At 47.0% G+C, this 16,778-nt stretch overlaps 1 protein-coding gene across 1 annotated transcript; it reads left to right on the top strand.

Annotated features, from left to right (window-relative positions):
- Positions 1-12,118: 12,118 nt before the first annotated feature.
- LOC115461971 (olfactory receptor 1F1-like) lies at positions 12,119-13,051 on the top strand. The gene has a single exon (XM_030192021.1). The coding sequence runs from the start codon at positions 12,119-12,121 to the stop codon at positions 13,049-13,051; it is 933 nt and encodes a 310-aa protein (XP_030047881.1).
- The last annotated feature ends 3,727 nt before the right edge of the window (positions 13,052-16,778 follow it).

Below are 16,778 nucleotides of genomic sequence, written 5' to 3'. Positions count from 1 at the left end.
TAATTTAAATTTTGACTTCGGTTAGCAATTTTTACATTTGGTAGTTATTTTTATTTTTATTCTATTATTTGGTCATTTATAAAAATTTGGTCAGCGTTTCTCAAATACTGGTTTAGATATTGAGTTATATAGATTGATTGTTGTCTCTTTTTTTTAGTCAATGGTTTTTTTTTTTTGGAACACATAGGCCACCGTAGTCAATGACCTTTGACACGACATTTAGTGTAAAATGGTGCTGGTTCCTTTTCCTGTTTTTTCCAGCGTCTGATTGCAGCATGCATATGATGTCACTCCTCTGAGCTAAGTGTTTGTTAAAATATTACCTACCCGTGTGTCACATGTTGTTGCAGTCTCTGACTGCTTTTGTATATTTAGTTTATTAAGCCTTGTCTGGAGGGAGACACCCCGCTGGTTTTATTTCTCTGAATTGAGCCTGGTTTCTATTTCAGTGAGTGATCAAATTTTACAACTTACCCTAGTTTTTTTGCTAGAGCTTTATTGGTTAGGTTACTATGCATATATAGAATGTATTTAGCTGTGCTCAGATTGTATTAGATGACTAGTTTTTATATCTAATTTTTAGCTATTAGCAATCTATGGACCACTGAATTGCATTTTTTCTTTTAACCTTTAGCTAATGGAGTTATAGAGCTGTGGTTAATTTTTTAATTTTATATTTTTTAGTCAATATTTCTGCTTCACATCATTAGATTCATTATATGCTTGTCAAACATATATGGCCATCGCTAGCTCTCATAATTGTTATTATTAATATTTTTGACTGTTATTACGATTTATATGTATACTTTTTGTGTATTAGTAAATTATAATATTACCACCTCCTCTGCTGTTTAACATATTTATAACACTTGTTTTTATTTAGTTTTTTTGAGATATTTCTAACAATTGTTCCAATTTTTAAATATACATTTTATATTTACCCAAGATTTGTTTTAATTAGGTTGTTTATATATATTCTTATATATATTATATGCATGTTCAACACCAGTTCTAATCAGGTTTATGTTATATGTTTTAATATATATTTTGTATTTGGTTGTATGTTTTAGATTTTAATTACTTAATTATATACATTTTTTAGCATGTATATTGGCACATTATGATATTACAATTATTTTTATTGTTAGTCGTCATGGTATTAATATGTTTCCTTCCAAGGTATTTATCTATTTATATAAGTATTCTATCCAGCTTATAATTGAAAAAGAAAAATGCCTATATTGCGACCCAAATCGGGAGATAGACGTTTATCTCACAAAAACGATTAAATCAGTATAATGTAAAAAAAATTTTCAGTACGTCCGGGTCGCTCGTACGCTCAGAGAGAAACGCCCAAATAAGGGGCGTGTTGGGGGCGTGTTAGGGGCGGTGATACGACCTGGTCGTGTACAACGTATCACGGATAGCGAAATGGATCTGGTTGGGCGGGAGCATGGGCGTCATTTGTTGGACCCCAAATAAAAGTGACCAGAGCAAGGGGGAAACGTCTTTAGACCCAATAGCGCTTGTGTGGAGTTGGAAAGTGGCGAGATCGGTGTTGGGAGAGCTGATTTGTTGGTTGCAGAGAGAAAGTTGAGTGTGTTGAGTACCTGGTACGTTCGTCTGTGTGGCCTGCCTCTGTTGTGACTGACCGTTTGACCTTTCCCTACTCCTACTCCTTGCTCTATCAGTACCTTCCCCTTCCCCTCCCCCTATCCCTCTCCAATCACTGTTCCCACGTGTATATTGTATTCCCTGACCTCCGTTTGTCTCTGTGTTGCCTGTGTGAGTGGAAGAGGGCGTGGTGGCTGGCAGTGAGAGGTCTGTGTGTTGTGCGTGTGTTATTACTACTACTAATAATACTTGCACTGCTGGGAAAATGGATGCACTTAATGCACTGGTGTCTGGCATGGTAGAGGAAGAGGGCACACACCGCAGGACGTATGCACGGCCCCGAGTCTATAGGCCCCGCACCACCTTCCTACAACTCACTGACCAGCAGTGTCTTACAAGGTTCAGGTTTGATAGGGACACCATTGTGCAGCTTTGTGAGCAGCTGAAACCCCTCCTTCAGCCCCAGACCCGTAGGAATAACCCCATCCCTGTCCATCTCAAAATCACTTCCTCTCTCTCTGTCCTGGCCACTGGGAGTTTTCAATCCGTATTAGCTGCTAACACAGGGCTCACCCAGGCTTCTATTTCACACTGTCTCACCCAGTTCCTGCATGCCTTTCTAACTCACACCTCTCACTACATCATTTTCCCCACCACCCCCCAGGCCCTGCACACCAACATGGCTGCCTTCTATGCTGTTGCTAGATTCCTCTCAGTCATAGGTGTGATTCATTGCACACACGTCGCCCTCAGACCCCCCAGGGCACACGAAGCCACCTACAGAAACAGGAAGGCTTTTCATTCCATGAACATGCAAGTTGTGTGTGATGCCCAGGGGGAGATATTAGACGTGTGTGCCAGGTTCCCCGGTTCCACCCACGATGCATACATCCTACAGCACTTGGGTATCTACCGCAGATTTGAGCGAGGAGAGTTCACCGGTGGATGGCTACTAGGTAAGTTCAACATGGATGGACCCATACCTATACCTCCTCCACTGGGCAGCCCTCCGCCCTGGCTTCCTCCACCTCACTCCACAACCCACTATCCTTATCCTCCCTTCCCCACCCCCCTGTACCTGCTCCAAGCAATACACACTCATCTATCTCATCTCATTCTGCTTTTCTCCAAAGGTGACCGGGGCTACCCGCAGAGGACGTGGCTCATGACCCCCGTGGTGCATCCACAACCAGGCCCACAAGAAACTTACAACAGGAGACATCGGAGCACCCGGGGGATCATTGAGCGGACTTTTGGAATGGTCAAAAACCGGTTCCGCTGTCTGGACCGGTCTGGAGGGGAGCTCCTCTACAGCCCTGAAAAGGTGGCCAAGATGTTTGTTGCCTGCTGCATGCTGCACAATTTGGCTCAGCGCACAGGACAGCCTCTCCCAGAGGAGGCACAGCCACCAGAGGAGGCCCCAGATGAGCAGAAAGAGGAGCCCCCTCCACCCCCAGCCCACAGAGCAGACCTCATTGCTTACCAGCTTGGCATAAGAGCAAGACAAAGACTCATTGAAACAAGTTTTGCGTGAAAGTAAGTGCACATTTATTGTGTATAACTGCATAAGTGTATGGGTGTTCAACCCCCCCCCCCCCACCCTCACCCTCCAGCATGTGATGACATCACTTTCCCTGTCCCCTCTCCCGTCCCCTCCTACGGACTTCCTGTGCAGCTGGTGCTGCAGGGGAAGTATCTTCACTGTCTGTGCTGCTCCCACTGTCCTCCTCCTCGGTTTGGGCTACGGAGTGGAAATCTGGACACTTTGTTGGGTGTAGCCTGGCCACAGGACCCAGAATGGGAGATGGTTTGGTGGTGAGTGCTGCAGTAGTCGGTGCAGAGGCGGCAGATCGCAAGGCCCACCTCTTGGCTGGTGGTTGCTGCCCACTGGAGGAGGATGTGGAGGGCAGGTCTTGCTGCTGCAGCACGGCTGGAGTAGGTGGTGGTGGGCTCGGAGGGCGCAGTCCTTCAATGGTGTGCTGCAGCTGTTGGAGTTGCTGCAGCACCTCTTGGTGGGCTTCCCGCTGTGCCTGGAGCACCTCTCGGTGGGCTTCCCGGTGCGCCTGGAGCAGCTCTTGGTGGGCGTCCCGCTGCCACTGGAGGGCTTGCCGCTGCACCTGCAGTGCTTCCCTCTGCAGCTGTAGTTTGTCCTGCGGTACTCCTCCAGGCGCACATTGTGCCTCAGCAACTCAGTGGCCAGCCGCAACAGTTGCCTTCGTTGGCTGGATGGCCTGTGACGAGGAGCCGGCCCCCTATAGGCCTACTCATCAGCAGAGTCAACCAGTGGTGGAGGTGCCGCCTCTGCTGGTGGTGCTGGTGGAGGTTGAGCCTCTACTGCTGGTTCAGCTGCAGGTGGTGGTGGTGGTAGAGGCTGTACTGGTGCAGGTGGTGGTGGTAGAGGCTGTACTGGTGCAGGTGGTGGTGGTGGTAGAGGCTGTACTGCTGCTGCAGGCGGTGGAGGGTGAGGCTGTGGTGCTGCTGTAGGCCTTGGTTGGTCTTGCAGGCCACTAGGGCCAGCCTCCTCAGAGTCATCACCTGTATAGCAGAAGGGTGAGCAAATGTTGGTGAAAATAACCCACTTTTGTCTTTCAGCATTCATATACATTGGCCCCCAAACTGCTGACCCAGCAAAGAGATGGTGAGGAGGAGGAAAGGAATTGACAGCGATGTGAAAGAGAGCCCCACAGCCAGTTGGGTAGAGGTGGTGGACGGCCAGCCAAGAGAAGGACACCCACCGCTCACAACTTTGTGGACAAGCTGTTTGTTGTATATTTGTCAAAATGAAGGACATTTCAGCATGTCTTCTGTTACTACGGACTTGCTAGACTCTCTAGAACTGCATTATCACCCCCATTACAGGCTCCTTAAGTTGCATGCATGTGGCCCACACTCAGTAGAGCACAGAGGTGATAGAAGGAAATAGGCACGGTTTGGTGATGGGAAAATAGGAGGGAGTAGTAGGGAAGGAAGGGTCCCAAAGTAGTGCCACAGTAGTACCCTACATACACCCATAGGAGCCAACTGTTATGCATTATTGGGGGTGAAGCCGAGTGCACAAAACTCCACCCTGGACACCTACATGATAGTTGCTCAATATTGGGGGTGTTGAAAAACCCACAACAGCCACAGAGTGTGCTCCTATGACACACCACTACTCAAAGAGAGCTTACAATGTAGTTAAGATGCACACACAGGACAAGTAAGAGGGAAGGTAAATGAGTACGGTAGGGATAGAGAGTAATGATACAGAGCAAGTGAGTAGGGGTAGGTAAGAAAGTCAGCACAGCATCATTAAGATGGTCGTTTATTCTACATATTAGCACACCCGCCTGAAACTCCCTCCTGCTTCTCGCTCACCCTTCTCCCCACCTCCCACCTCCTGGCCCCAACTTGTATAACACAGTTTAGTGCAGTGGAACACATAAGCGCAGCTTCATAAAGAATGGTCAACCTACCTGAGTCCTCAGCCTGTGCAGAGCTGTCAAGGGCCTCTATTCCATGGATGCCCTCCTGGGGTAGGAGGGAGTGCACCATCAGCTCCAGGGGGGTGAGGTTGGCAGTATCATGTGGTGGGGGATGGGCACCAGCCTTGCGCCTCACATCCCTCCGGAGCTTGCGCCACTTGCGCTTGCAGTCCTCCACGTCCCTTGCACAATGGAAGACTGCATTGACGCTGTCACGGACTGCCTCCCACTCCCTCTGTTTGGTCGTTGCAGCCAGCCTCTGCCCTGTGGGAGCAAACAGATGTTGGTGGCGTTGCTGGATCTCCTGCACCAGTAGCTCTACCTCTCCATCCGTAAAATTACCCTTCCGGGTTGGGGGTTGACGTGGCGGCATTGTACCAATGGGGTTTTCGAAAATACGGAGTGGGCGTTTATATAGTCGCCAAGAACGCCCATTGACACGGGGGAATAGACGTGTCTGATATGGGCAGTTTTTTTTCAATTATATACATAATTCCTAAGCGTGCCCAGCTCAGATAGCGATTTGGAGCACATGATTTCGATTATGGGTAGATAATTATGGGCGTCCCCACCTGCCTTCCCTTTCTTGATTGCCATCTAACCCGCCATTTCCTGCACTGGGACCTTGCCGGTTGTTCTTAAGAATCGTTTACAGGGTTTTACCCTCACTTATAATTAGGGTTACCATATGGCTCCAGAAAAAGGAGGACGGATTGAGCCAGCCGGGTTTTACTTCCATTGCTTTCCATTGAAAGCAATGGAAGTAAAACCTGGCTGGCTCAATTACTTCCATTGAAAGCAATGGAAGTAAAACCTGGCTGGCTCAATTACTTCCATTGAAAGCAATGGAAGTAAAACCCGGCTGGCTCAATCCGTCCTCCTTTTTCTGGAGCCATATGGTAACCCTACTTATAATAAGGTTTGTGTTTGGCAATGTATGTTTGGGTACACCTGTGTATTTGGGGGGGGGGGGTGATTATTGCTGGCCCTCAGCCAACACGCCTTCCGTTTCCACTCTTCCACATCCCGTGAGCCTCCCTTACTTTCTCCCATTCTCTCTGCCTGCTTGTAACAGGCAGTCTGTGGGGCCAACGATATTCCTACACTCGCCCCAAATCAAGCACCCCTCGGTAAGGGACATTTCAATGAGAGAGATGTGCAGCTAATGTTCCAGATGATAAAAGGCACACTACACAGTCTTGAAACAGACGTTCATGGTAAGCTCTCATTTGTCTGCCATCTCTTCTCTTTGTGCTCATAGTCAAGGAGTGTGCATTCACTGTATGTAGTCTGGAGTCTACTCTTAGCTGGCTGTCTTTTCACCAGGTTCCTGTGCACTGTACTGTGGGGTTGGCAGGTCCTCAGTGGTGTGGGCCAGCTGTTGGAGCTGCTGTATTGGTTCCCGGTAGGTTCCATCTTCCTTGTTTATGTGGTGAACCCCAGTCCCCATTTATGCAGTGCCCACCCATTCTGAAGCTGCATAGGAGGGGAGGGGGAATGATATATGCAATGGATGTGTTTAGCACATTATGGAACACCTTCCTAAATTCCTCCATAGGTAGGGAACAAGAACATTTTGTCACAATTGGTAGCCTGGAAAAAAATGCTCAAGGTGGCTACAGGTACTGCCACTGAGGCCTTAAGACGTGGTCACAACCCAAAGTACCTGCAGGTGGCTACAGCCTGGTGGCTGCTGTGGCCTAGTGGTTAGAGCACCACCCTTATAATCACAAGGTTGCCAGTTCAATTCCCACCTAAGGCAAGTCACTTCACTGTCAGTTGGCTCAGGGACAAACTTTGAGACAGACCCAGAATACCTGAATGTAACACACCTTGATCTACTACTGGAGACAGTGTCATCACAGCTGCAAATAATGAGCACCATTTTTATTTGTGGCCGTCTGTAACACAAGTATTACATTGCAACTGTGATGAAGTAACCATCCATATAATGGGTTTCCCATTGTTTCCCCTTTTCACCTCAGAACTATATACCATAGCTGATGTATTGAATGTTAAAATATGAGCCAGCTGTTTGTAGGTCCTTCTTGGGCCCCCCACCCCACCAATGTGGCTTGTGGGTAAGGATGTCTGGCCATCAGACAGCAAACACTGTGTATGTGCTACCTGGGGTTATGTGGACATGTCTACTTGGGAGATCACACGTGCTACACAATTAATCTCTTATTGATGGCACTCTGTGTTGTGGGTCAGTATGGTGGAGGGGACGGAGGGAAAGAGGCTGGCTGGCCATTTGTGTTCATGAACACTAATATCCATCCAGCCTCCCTGGCCCACCTCCCCTGCACATATGGCCATGCAGGTTGGAATGAACAGGTGGCCTTCTGTATGGCCAACATTCTCACACATACATCAACTTTCGCATTCACATTGCACATTTCATGCTATGCATATTGCTGCCTGCTTCCTCTCAACTCAACAGCACCATTTGCTTATATGTAATGCACAAGGGAGACAAACACACAGACACCCTGATAGTTAAAGTATAACAAAAACATTTATTTCCCCCCCCACCCCACCGCTACAAACCAACCCCGAACAATGCCCTCCTCCCCCCCACAACTCCCCACAACCCCAAAAATTCCCCCCCCTCCACACACCCCCAATTCCCTCCCCCCCCAAAGAACCCCAACAATTCCCTCCCCCCACACAGAACCCCAACAATTCCCCCCTCCCCACACCCCCAACAATCCCCCCCCCATTTAAGTCAAGGGCGGGCATGCCCTCTGAGTAAGGCCCTCTGTAGCAGGGCAATGAGCAGCCCCAGCAGTACCCTTAGTGGGCCCTGGAGCTGCTCATTGCCCTGCCGTAGGGCTCGGACCTCCTGCAGCAGCTGGTGCTGGCCATCTACCAGCTGCTGCTGGCCATCTACCAGCTGCTGCAGGAGGCGCATCATCGCACCTGCACCTAGGGCTGGTGGAGGTGGCCCAGGGGCTGGAGCTGGCCCAGGGGACGGAGCAGACCCAGGGGAAGGCAGTGGGGCAGGCGATTGAGGTCCCGCAGGGGATGAGGATGGCCAAGGGGAGGGAGAAGGCTCTTGTGGTGTTACAGGTGGGGAGGGGGCCTCCATATAGTCCTCATCTATGACGAGGACCCCCTCCTCCGAGCCCGCCGACTCCTCCTCCTACGCCTCCTGTGCTGGGGCCGCTGCCTCCTCCTCCTCCACGTGGCTTCCCTGCCCTGGATCCTGCTTGTGCTCCTGCTCCTCGTCCTCCTCCTCCTCCTCCTGCAAGTGGTGGCCCTCTTCATCAGCACGCTCGGCTTGCTGCTGGTGGAGCCCTGTATATGTAAACGGAGTGTGATTGAGATCAGCACATAGAACATGGCTTGCATAGTGCAGTAGCTGGGTGGCCTGAGACGGGGGGATGGGCCACGGTGTGGTAAGGCGTGGCCTATGCCCATGGGGACTGAGCTGCATCAGATGACATGACAAAGAACCCTGAAACCTCCTCTGACACACACCACACAGGACATGTTGCCATACCACATTCATTGCTGACCAGCATGTTTGTATTGTGAGATGCGACAAGGGGTTGATGGGCAGTTGTTGTTGGTTTTATTGGTGGGGGGGGGGGGGGCAGTGGGAAGGGTGTTGAGCACAAAACTTTTATGAGAGTTAGGCCATGACATCCACTAAAAGTAGGGCCTCAGGCAGGTCTACCAGGACACACTAATCAGCCACCCCAGAAAGGAGAATAGTAAAGTGAGGCATATCATCTTTCATCTCAGGGGGATGGTCGGAAGTTGCAGTCACACTCATGGGAGGACCCCTGCAACCTGCATCCTTGATCTGGGACAGATATGTTATTACTTACTAGTTGGCTATTAGCCACATGGATGGGAATTGATATTGTACAGCACATTGGCATTATTCAGGACGTGTATTTAGCAATCTGTTCAGGTGTCCTGGTTTTGAATACTTACGCCGAGCCCTGAGGTGCCGTCGCACTGCCCGGATGAGCTCGGGCCTCTCACGCCGCACACGGCGGAAGCGCCTCCTCAGGGACTCCAGGTCCCGGTGCACTCCGAAGCGTCTGTAAGATATAAGTTTGTAGAGCAGGGGTCAGGAGGGGGTGGTCCTTTTTGTCCTCTGCACATATTGATTTGTTATTCAAATAGCAGAGAGAGAGGGTCAACAGTGTTTGGGGGGGGACCACCTCCATTGGTACTGAATCATACATAGGAGCCACCTTTTTACCATTTTGGGGGGGTGCGACCCCCAATGGAGATTACCCCTCCCTCCCTCCCTCCATACATACAAGGCATTTCTTTTATAGTGGGGGTGCTCAAGCCATAGAGGTGGCCATGAGGCCAGAAAGTATCGTTTGTATGCATTATAATGAATGCTTGTAACACTACTTTATATGTGTTATCATTACCATGTTATAAAGTATGGTATACATTTAATTGGTATCATGTTTCCACTATTCGGATATGTTGTAAGCCACATAGAGGCTGCAAAGAGGGATTGGAAATGTGGCGTTCACAGGCAAGATATACATAAATAACGAAATACATTCTTGTAGGGATGTGGGAATGGTCGTCCTTTCAATAACATACATTTTATTAGTGATATTGTGCATATTCCTATATTACTCATTATCCTTGCATGCACACTCCAGTTACTGGTGGTAACATTGATGACGGAGCTGTTATATGTGTAGGTACAGGAGGGGGGGTGGGCCATAACCTTACCTTTCAAGCCTGTCCCTAATACGGGACCAGGCTCGCATGGCCTGGAGCCTGGGGGGCAGGTGGTGGTGCTGGACAAAGAGCCTGTGCCGGTGCCTTAGGCACAGGCGCACCAGCAGCAGGCTCTCCTCCTGTCCGAAGTTGGGCTCTCGTTGTTGTGCCATTTTTCCACGTGTTGGAAAACAAGTGCCTTATATAGACGACCTTGCGTGAGGGACGTCGTTTCATGCACAGCTCCATATATGGATGACCATCCCATATATGGCCCTATCAGCACGTGGACGCCGTCGTAAGCATAGACGTCTTTGATGTGCACATGCCTGGTTATGTGTGTGGAACGTGCCTTATATAGATGAGTATGACGCACCCCACCCGACCCTTTTCACACATACACAATATGCATATAGCTGCATGTTCAGTAGGTGTACAGTGCATACAGGTCCGGACATGCAGATGGGCACATATGAGGAAAATATGGGTGCAGCAGCAGCATGATTTTTCTGTTGTTGACGCATATATGCGTTCCTCATATTTTCCCGTACCTGGATGGCCAGAACAACATGTACTGTACTTGCGGTACACCTATGTACATTATTTTACACACTTTGTGATTTGGTCGTTTACACCTGCAATAATCGACCGTGTTAGGGCGCCCAATTTAGTCACGCTTATGCGCTCCTCATTTGATTGTTTTCCTACAGGGATAATCGATTATCGAAAAACGCCCATACTATTTTCCGATTATACATGCCTATTTTTGGACGTTTTCGTAAGAACGTCCTAATTCGTACTTGGACGATCTTTCAATTATGCCCCTCCACGTGATATAGTTTTATACATGTTGGTATACGTGTTTTAATTTGTTAATGTAGAGCCCCGCGGGCTCTGAACCTGAGAACCTGACATCTGCTCTGTTCTGTTTCCACATTGGATTTTGTGGATCGTCTGCCGTCTTGTTTTTTGGGACCTCTGCCCTCCCCTCCATGTCCAGTGATGCCCCAAACCCCACCTGCCCCCCCCCCCGAGTTCTAGTTCCAACCCCCCCTCTTCTCCCTCAACAGCCCTCCTTGCCTTCCTGCCGGCCAGCCAGTGCTTAAAACTCATTTTACTAACCTGACAAGTCGTGACTGCATAAGAAGCAGAGTACAACTGGCTTACCTTCAGCCTTCCCTTTCTCTCTCAGCGTCCCACCCTCATTTCCTGTTTACGCAAGGGCGGGACCAGAGCTGAGAGAGAAGGAGAAGGCTGAAGGCGAGCCGGCTGTACTCTACTTCTTTTGCAGTCACGACTTCAGTCAGGTTAGTAAAATGAGTTTTAAGCGCTGGCTGGCCGGCAGGAAGGCAAGGTGGGCTGTTGAGGGAGAAGAGGGCGGGTAGGTCGGGTTGGGGACATTGGAACCGGAACTTCGGATGACTGATGGCCGGGAAAATATTGGAGGTGCTTTAGCATGGAGTCGGCGCCTATGACTCGGAGGGAGGGAGGGAGGGGGTCCTGGAACTCGAAGTGGAGGGGGGGCCTGGAACTCGGAGGGGAGGAGAGGGAGGGAGGGAGGGAGGCATGGATGGGGAAGGGGGAGGAGGAGAGGGGGGCCTGGAACTTGGAGAGAGGACAGGAGGGAGGGAGGGGGCGATTCTCTCTTCACCTCCAATGTTCTGTGGCTGGCTGGTGCTGGCTTCCCTTCCCTCTCACTGATCTGCCCTCTGACGTCATCGCGAGAGCGGACCAATGGGAAGTGTGTTACGAACCCAGGCATCCAGATGCAGGTGCAAATTATTGTATAGGACGTTTGTATATTCTATAAATGTATTACCAGTAACAAACATTTTCTGAGTTACACTTCATAGAATTACCCACAAGCAGGTAATTTCATAACAGCGTACCAATGTGAAACATCAAAGGTGTAAGTATGTATGTATATTCTATTCATCTACATACATCTACCCCATCTCAACCCAAACTACTCCCTTGGAAACAAAACGCAAATAAGTAAAACGAGGTACAATCTTGTTGTGCACCTACTTTTTATATGTATATATACAGTTTTTAAAAATGTTTAAAATATCCTTTTCATGTTGAAAATGCTTTATAAAATTAAGCCTGATATGGGAATTTAGATATTATCTGTGCTGATGAAGATCTGCTCTTTAGGTGTCTGCGAGGTATTCATGCTTTACACATGTTAAGTATATTGCTAGCATAGCATCCCAGTATATGTAATGTGGGATAGACTAGCAGATTAGTCCGTCATTAATAAGTCCACCAAATACTACTCTGAATTTTCACCATTTTTGCTTGTCCACAGGCGCAGTTTATTCCCACCATCAGAAATGGTCAATGAAACCAAAGTGTTGGAATTTCTCCTCCTGGGTTTTTCAGACATCCCTGAGCATCAGACTCTTCTGTTTGTGCTTTTTCTTTCCTTGTACCTCATCACCATACTGGGAAACAGCCTCATCATCCTGGTGATTGCTTTTAATCGATGTCTCCACACTCCCATGTACTTTTTCTTGGGCAATCTTTCTCTGGTGGACACATGTCTTAGCTCGGTTACTATCCCCCGGCTTCTGAGGGATCTGCTGTCTGAGCAGAAGACCATTTCTTTGCCTGCCTGCATTGTACAAGTCTACTTCTTTTTTTTTGTGGGCATTATGGAGGTCTTCCTCTTGGCTGTGATGGCTTTTGACCGCTATGTGGCAATAAGTGACCCCCTGCGTTATTCTTTGGTGATGAGCCAGAAGCTTTGCCTTGGGTTGGTAGCTGGATCTTGGGTGGTGGCTGCTCTCCACTCCACCATGCATAGCCTATTGCTCTTACGATTATCCTTCTGTGGTTCCATCACCATTCAACACTTCTTCTGTGATATCCCACCACTGCTGAAGCTGTCCTGCTCTGACACTTCCCTAAGTGAGTCTGCCATGTTTAGTGAGGGTACTTTGTTAGTTATGGGCTCATTTCTTTTCATTGTCCTATCCTACTTCCGCATCATCTTAGCCATCCTGAAGATACGCTCTGCCCAAGGAAGAAGCAAGGCCTTCTCCACCTGCTCCTCCCACCTCACTGTGGTGGTCTTCTTCTACGGCACAGTAATGTTCACCTACTTTCGGCCATCCTCCAGTTCCTCACTGGACTATGAAAGAGCAGTGAGTGCTGTATTTTCTTCTGTCACACCCATGATTAACCCTTTCATTTATAGTCTGAGGAATGCTGAAGTGAAAGGGGCCCTGTCTAAGCTTCTACGATCCTGCCAACTTTCTCACTGAGTAAGGTCAAGCCTTGACAAACTCAATTGTTATAGTATTGGGGGAAACTGAACTTCAAATTGAAGATATTTATTGTTTGATTGGGATTTTTAAAATTGCCTTTATGAAGAGATTCACCCATGGCGGTGTACAGCAGATACTGCTTACTTGACATATGTTGTTCTTAAATTTTTATTGACTCTCCATAGGCAACATACAGTAATAACAGCATAGAATATAAAACTGGTTGATAACATACCACTGACCAGATGAGGATCTGTAAGAATTAGGTGGTGAAGAAATCATCCAGAGGTGCTGAAACTTGAGAACACCTAAAGGAGCTGTTTCTTTTTTTGGCATCTGACTGTGACTTGTTTCTAATTCTTGCTCTAGGACTGATTCTGGGTGTATGATCTTCAGCAAGAAATTAAATAAAAGTGGAAGGACGACCAAGGATTCCAAAGACTGAAAGGATATATAATAATAAAGATGTTTATTGAGGTATAAAGACTCGACACAACGTCGTGTTTCGGCCGTTAGGCCTGCATCAGGAGTCTTAATGCCGAATGCTTTTGAGAACTATTTGATGAAGGCAAATCCTCAACAAAGGGAGGTCTTTAGAAAGACCGTTGTGAAGGTGAGCGTGCTTCGTTGTCTCCTCTGACACAACGCTTGTATAGAATGCTGCAATAAGCCAATAGTGTTCATGAGGGCTGCTAAGCAAATCATTTCTAACCTTTGCTTTGTGCTGACTGTCTGGATAACTTGAGGACATGGATTTTATCTGGGCCTCCATTTACCTAATTACTATTGATGACACGTATGTGCGTTCAGATTATCCACTCCACCTCAGCAGTGACTGCATATCTGTTTTGAGACTGAAGTGTTAATTTGAATTCTAATGTGTTCTGTGATATTGGTGTTTTGAAATAAATTACCAACAGTGCGGTCAGAATGTGATATATTAATGGGATATAAGGCAGCGGGCTCCCTGAAGTGATACATTTCACGGGCTCACTGCAGTTAAAAACATTTTATTCTCGGTCAAAATAAAGTTGGGCACATTTATGGTCTGTCATTCTTCACATTAATATATATGCCTTTCATCTTAATATTTGGGAGTAGAATACAAAATTAAAAATACTGTAAACATATACATGCTATAAATAAAAAGATATCAACTCTATATTGGCTGAAGAACGTTGTCACTGAAGTGTTTGGCTGGTCTAGTTAGCTGGGTTGAATGAGGATGCTTCGAAGCCCTTGCTATTCACTAGGAGGCCGATGTTCAGCAGGAGATTCCCAGATTTTCAGTGACACATTACTAGATTGTGCTGCTGAAAATATTGGGAGACCATCATAGTACTATTCAGTTAGTGCAGGGTTGGTCTGGGGGTAGAATCAAGATAGAGATGGGAGTAACTCGGGCACATCTGTTATTCACTTAACCATGTAGCTGTCTGGATACTGCTGCTGAATATTGTCGGTACCCAGGTAACTCCCAGCAGACTGCTGACTGCTGGAATATTCAGTGTCGATATCCAGATAAGTGCCAGTTCTGAATATCCAAGTGCAATTCATCTGGCAGTGGCTGATGTTTAAAAAAACACTGCCTGAATATAATCCATACATAAACATTTTTCCATGTGACCTCATAAAGAGTGACAAAACTTCCTGCAATACCAGGTGCATTATGAAGTACCGGCTCTGCAAAACAGCCACTCACTAACTATCAAAGCTATCGAAATAGCTCTTAACTCCCAGGACCCACACTGCTATGACTTTATCTAAGAAAAGGCAGCGATATAAATATATCAGACTCTAGATCAGCATTACTGTTCTTCCCATAAAGGAAAAGGAGTGAACTAGTGATCAGATCAATAGCCTGAGAACCACAAAAACCAGGGTTCAGCCAGCCAGAATGACTTTGGATGACTGTACCTCAACATCTTCAGTCTCCATAGGGTAGCATATTGAAATCCTTGCATAAAACCCATTTTATCATAGGTGACTCTTTGAATCCCCTTTATGTTTAAGTGGGTCTCTACATATGACAGTCTGTAGCTGTGTATTTTGGGGCCTGCCGACACAAACTCTGATACACACATCTGCATGAGACTTCCTCATTAGTTGAAGAACAACAAAGCCTGGTTGCAGTATATGCTAGAGTCAATGAAAGTAACTAGTACTACTGTCTGCAAGGCACTAGCGAAATATTATTACATAACTTGTGCTTATATCCTGCTGTGGAGAAAAGCCCTCAGAAACCAGAGGCTGACTGCCTAACGTTTTGAGCGTCGTTACGTTGTAATTTTTGTACGTAACCAACACTGGATTTCTATCATGGGGCACTAAAAACTCCACAGTATGATAAAGAATATTTCTTCTTTAAAAAATATTATGATTAGCTTCTGTCAATCACATTGAAATTAAACCCTGTCGGCAGCATCAAACTGTGTGAATAACTGGTTTGCATTTAGTTTAAATTGCTGTGTGTAGCACTATCTTTGGTATGTTCGATGGGGGCCACCGTTTCACCCCGGAAAAAAGGCTTCTTCAGGAACGAAGTGCTGAATTAAAGTGCTGAGGGTCTGAGGAAAACAAGAATTAGTAGTTAAATATTTAGTTAGAAGTCAAATGTGCACATATTACATCAACCCAATGGTTCACTTACTTGCAGCGGAAGCGCTCAAATATTTTAAATGGCGCCTCAACGTCATAAACTGAACAGCTGGTTTAAGTATGCCCATCAATTAGCTACGTGCAGATTTAACAATTAACAAGAGCAGTTGAAATGATAACGTGCTAATAATAAATGATTCTGCATGCGCACAAAACACAGCACACCTTAGTAAAAGGTCCCTGTGTGTTGAGAGAATGAGGAGTATTAATGTATTCTGTGGCCACAGACATTAATTATGTACCTAACTAGTGAGGGGGGGGGGGGGGGGGGGTGCTACATATGCAGCAGGTAGGAGCAATAAAACCAACCAGAACCATATTGACACTTGCTGTTGGGAGGGCAGAATTCTTCCTAGAAAACCAAGCCAGCCACAGGCTGTGCATCTGAACTTCGCAAGGGGGCTGTTTTACAAAGCTGTGGCAAGGAGTGACCTTAGCATGCCTTTACACAGGTCTTTCCTGTGTGCTTAGGCCACTTTTTGCTGTGGCTGGAAAATGGCCGATTTTCCATTTTCCGAATTAATGGCCATGTGCTAATGTTGCCATTAGTGTGTGTGTGGCCATTAACAAAAATTAGTGCGTGAGCCCTTACCGCCTCCTATTTTGTAGGTGGTAGCACGTGCACATACACCTTACCACCAGATGCCTCGCTGCACTCTGCAGTAAACATGCGCTAGTGCTTACTGCAGCTTGGTCAAAGGGCCACGTGGTGACTCTGGATGCATTCCAGTGATAGATTCCTGATTTAGCAGGTCGGCATCTATTATCAGTGCTGGCTGGCTAAATTTAGCTAAATAATTCCAGTTTTATAAATAGCTGACCTAAATCTAACTGGGAAAAAATGGTCTAGCTAGATTTAAGTGAAATTTCAGATGCAAACACAGGGGGCAAAAATGCACTGGGATTTGAAATGAGATCCTGGCATGCTCATCAACTAGTCAGCCCCAGCTCTGCCCCTTTTCCCATTGGTGGGGGGTGGGGGGTGGGGGGGACCATTTTGAATAATGTATTTTCTGCAGGTAAACAGCAATTTACCTACAGCATTTCCTTTAAAAACTGACCCTCG

The sequence above is a fragment of the Microcaecilia unicolor genome, chromosome 2, assembly GCF_901765095.1.
Source record: "Microcaecilia unicolor chromosome 2, aMicUni1.1, whole genome shotgun sequence".
In the NCBI taxonomy this organism is placed as follows: domain Eukaryota; kingdom Metazoa; phylum Chordata; class Amphibia; order Gymnophiona; family Siphonopidae; genus Microcaecilia; species Microcaecilia unicolor.
The sequence above is the reverse complement of the archived record's forward strand: the minus strand, read 5'-3'. Positions and strand labels throughout refer to the sequence as shown.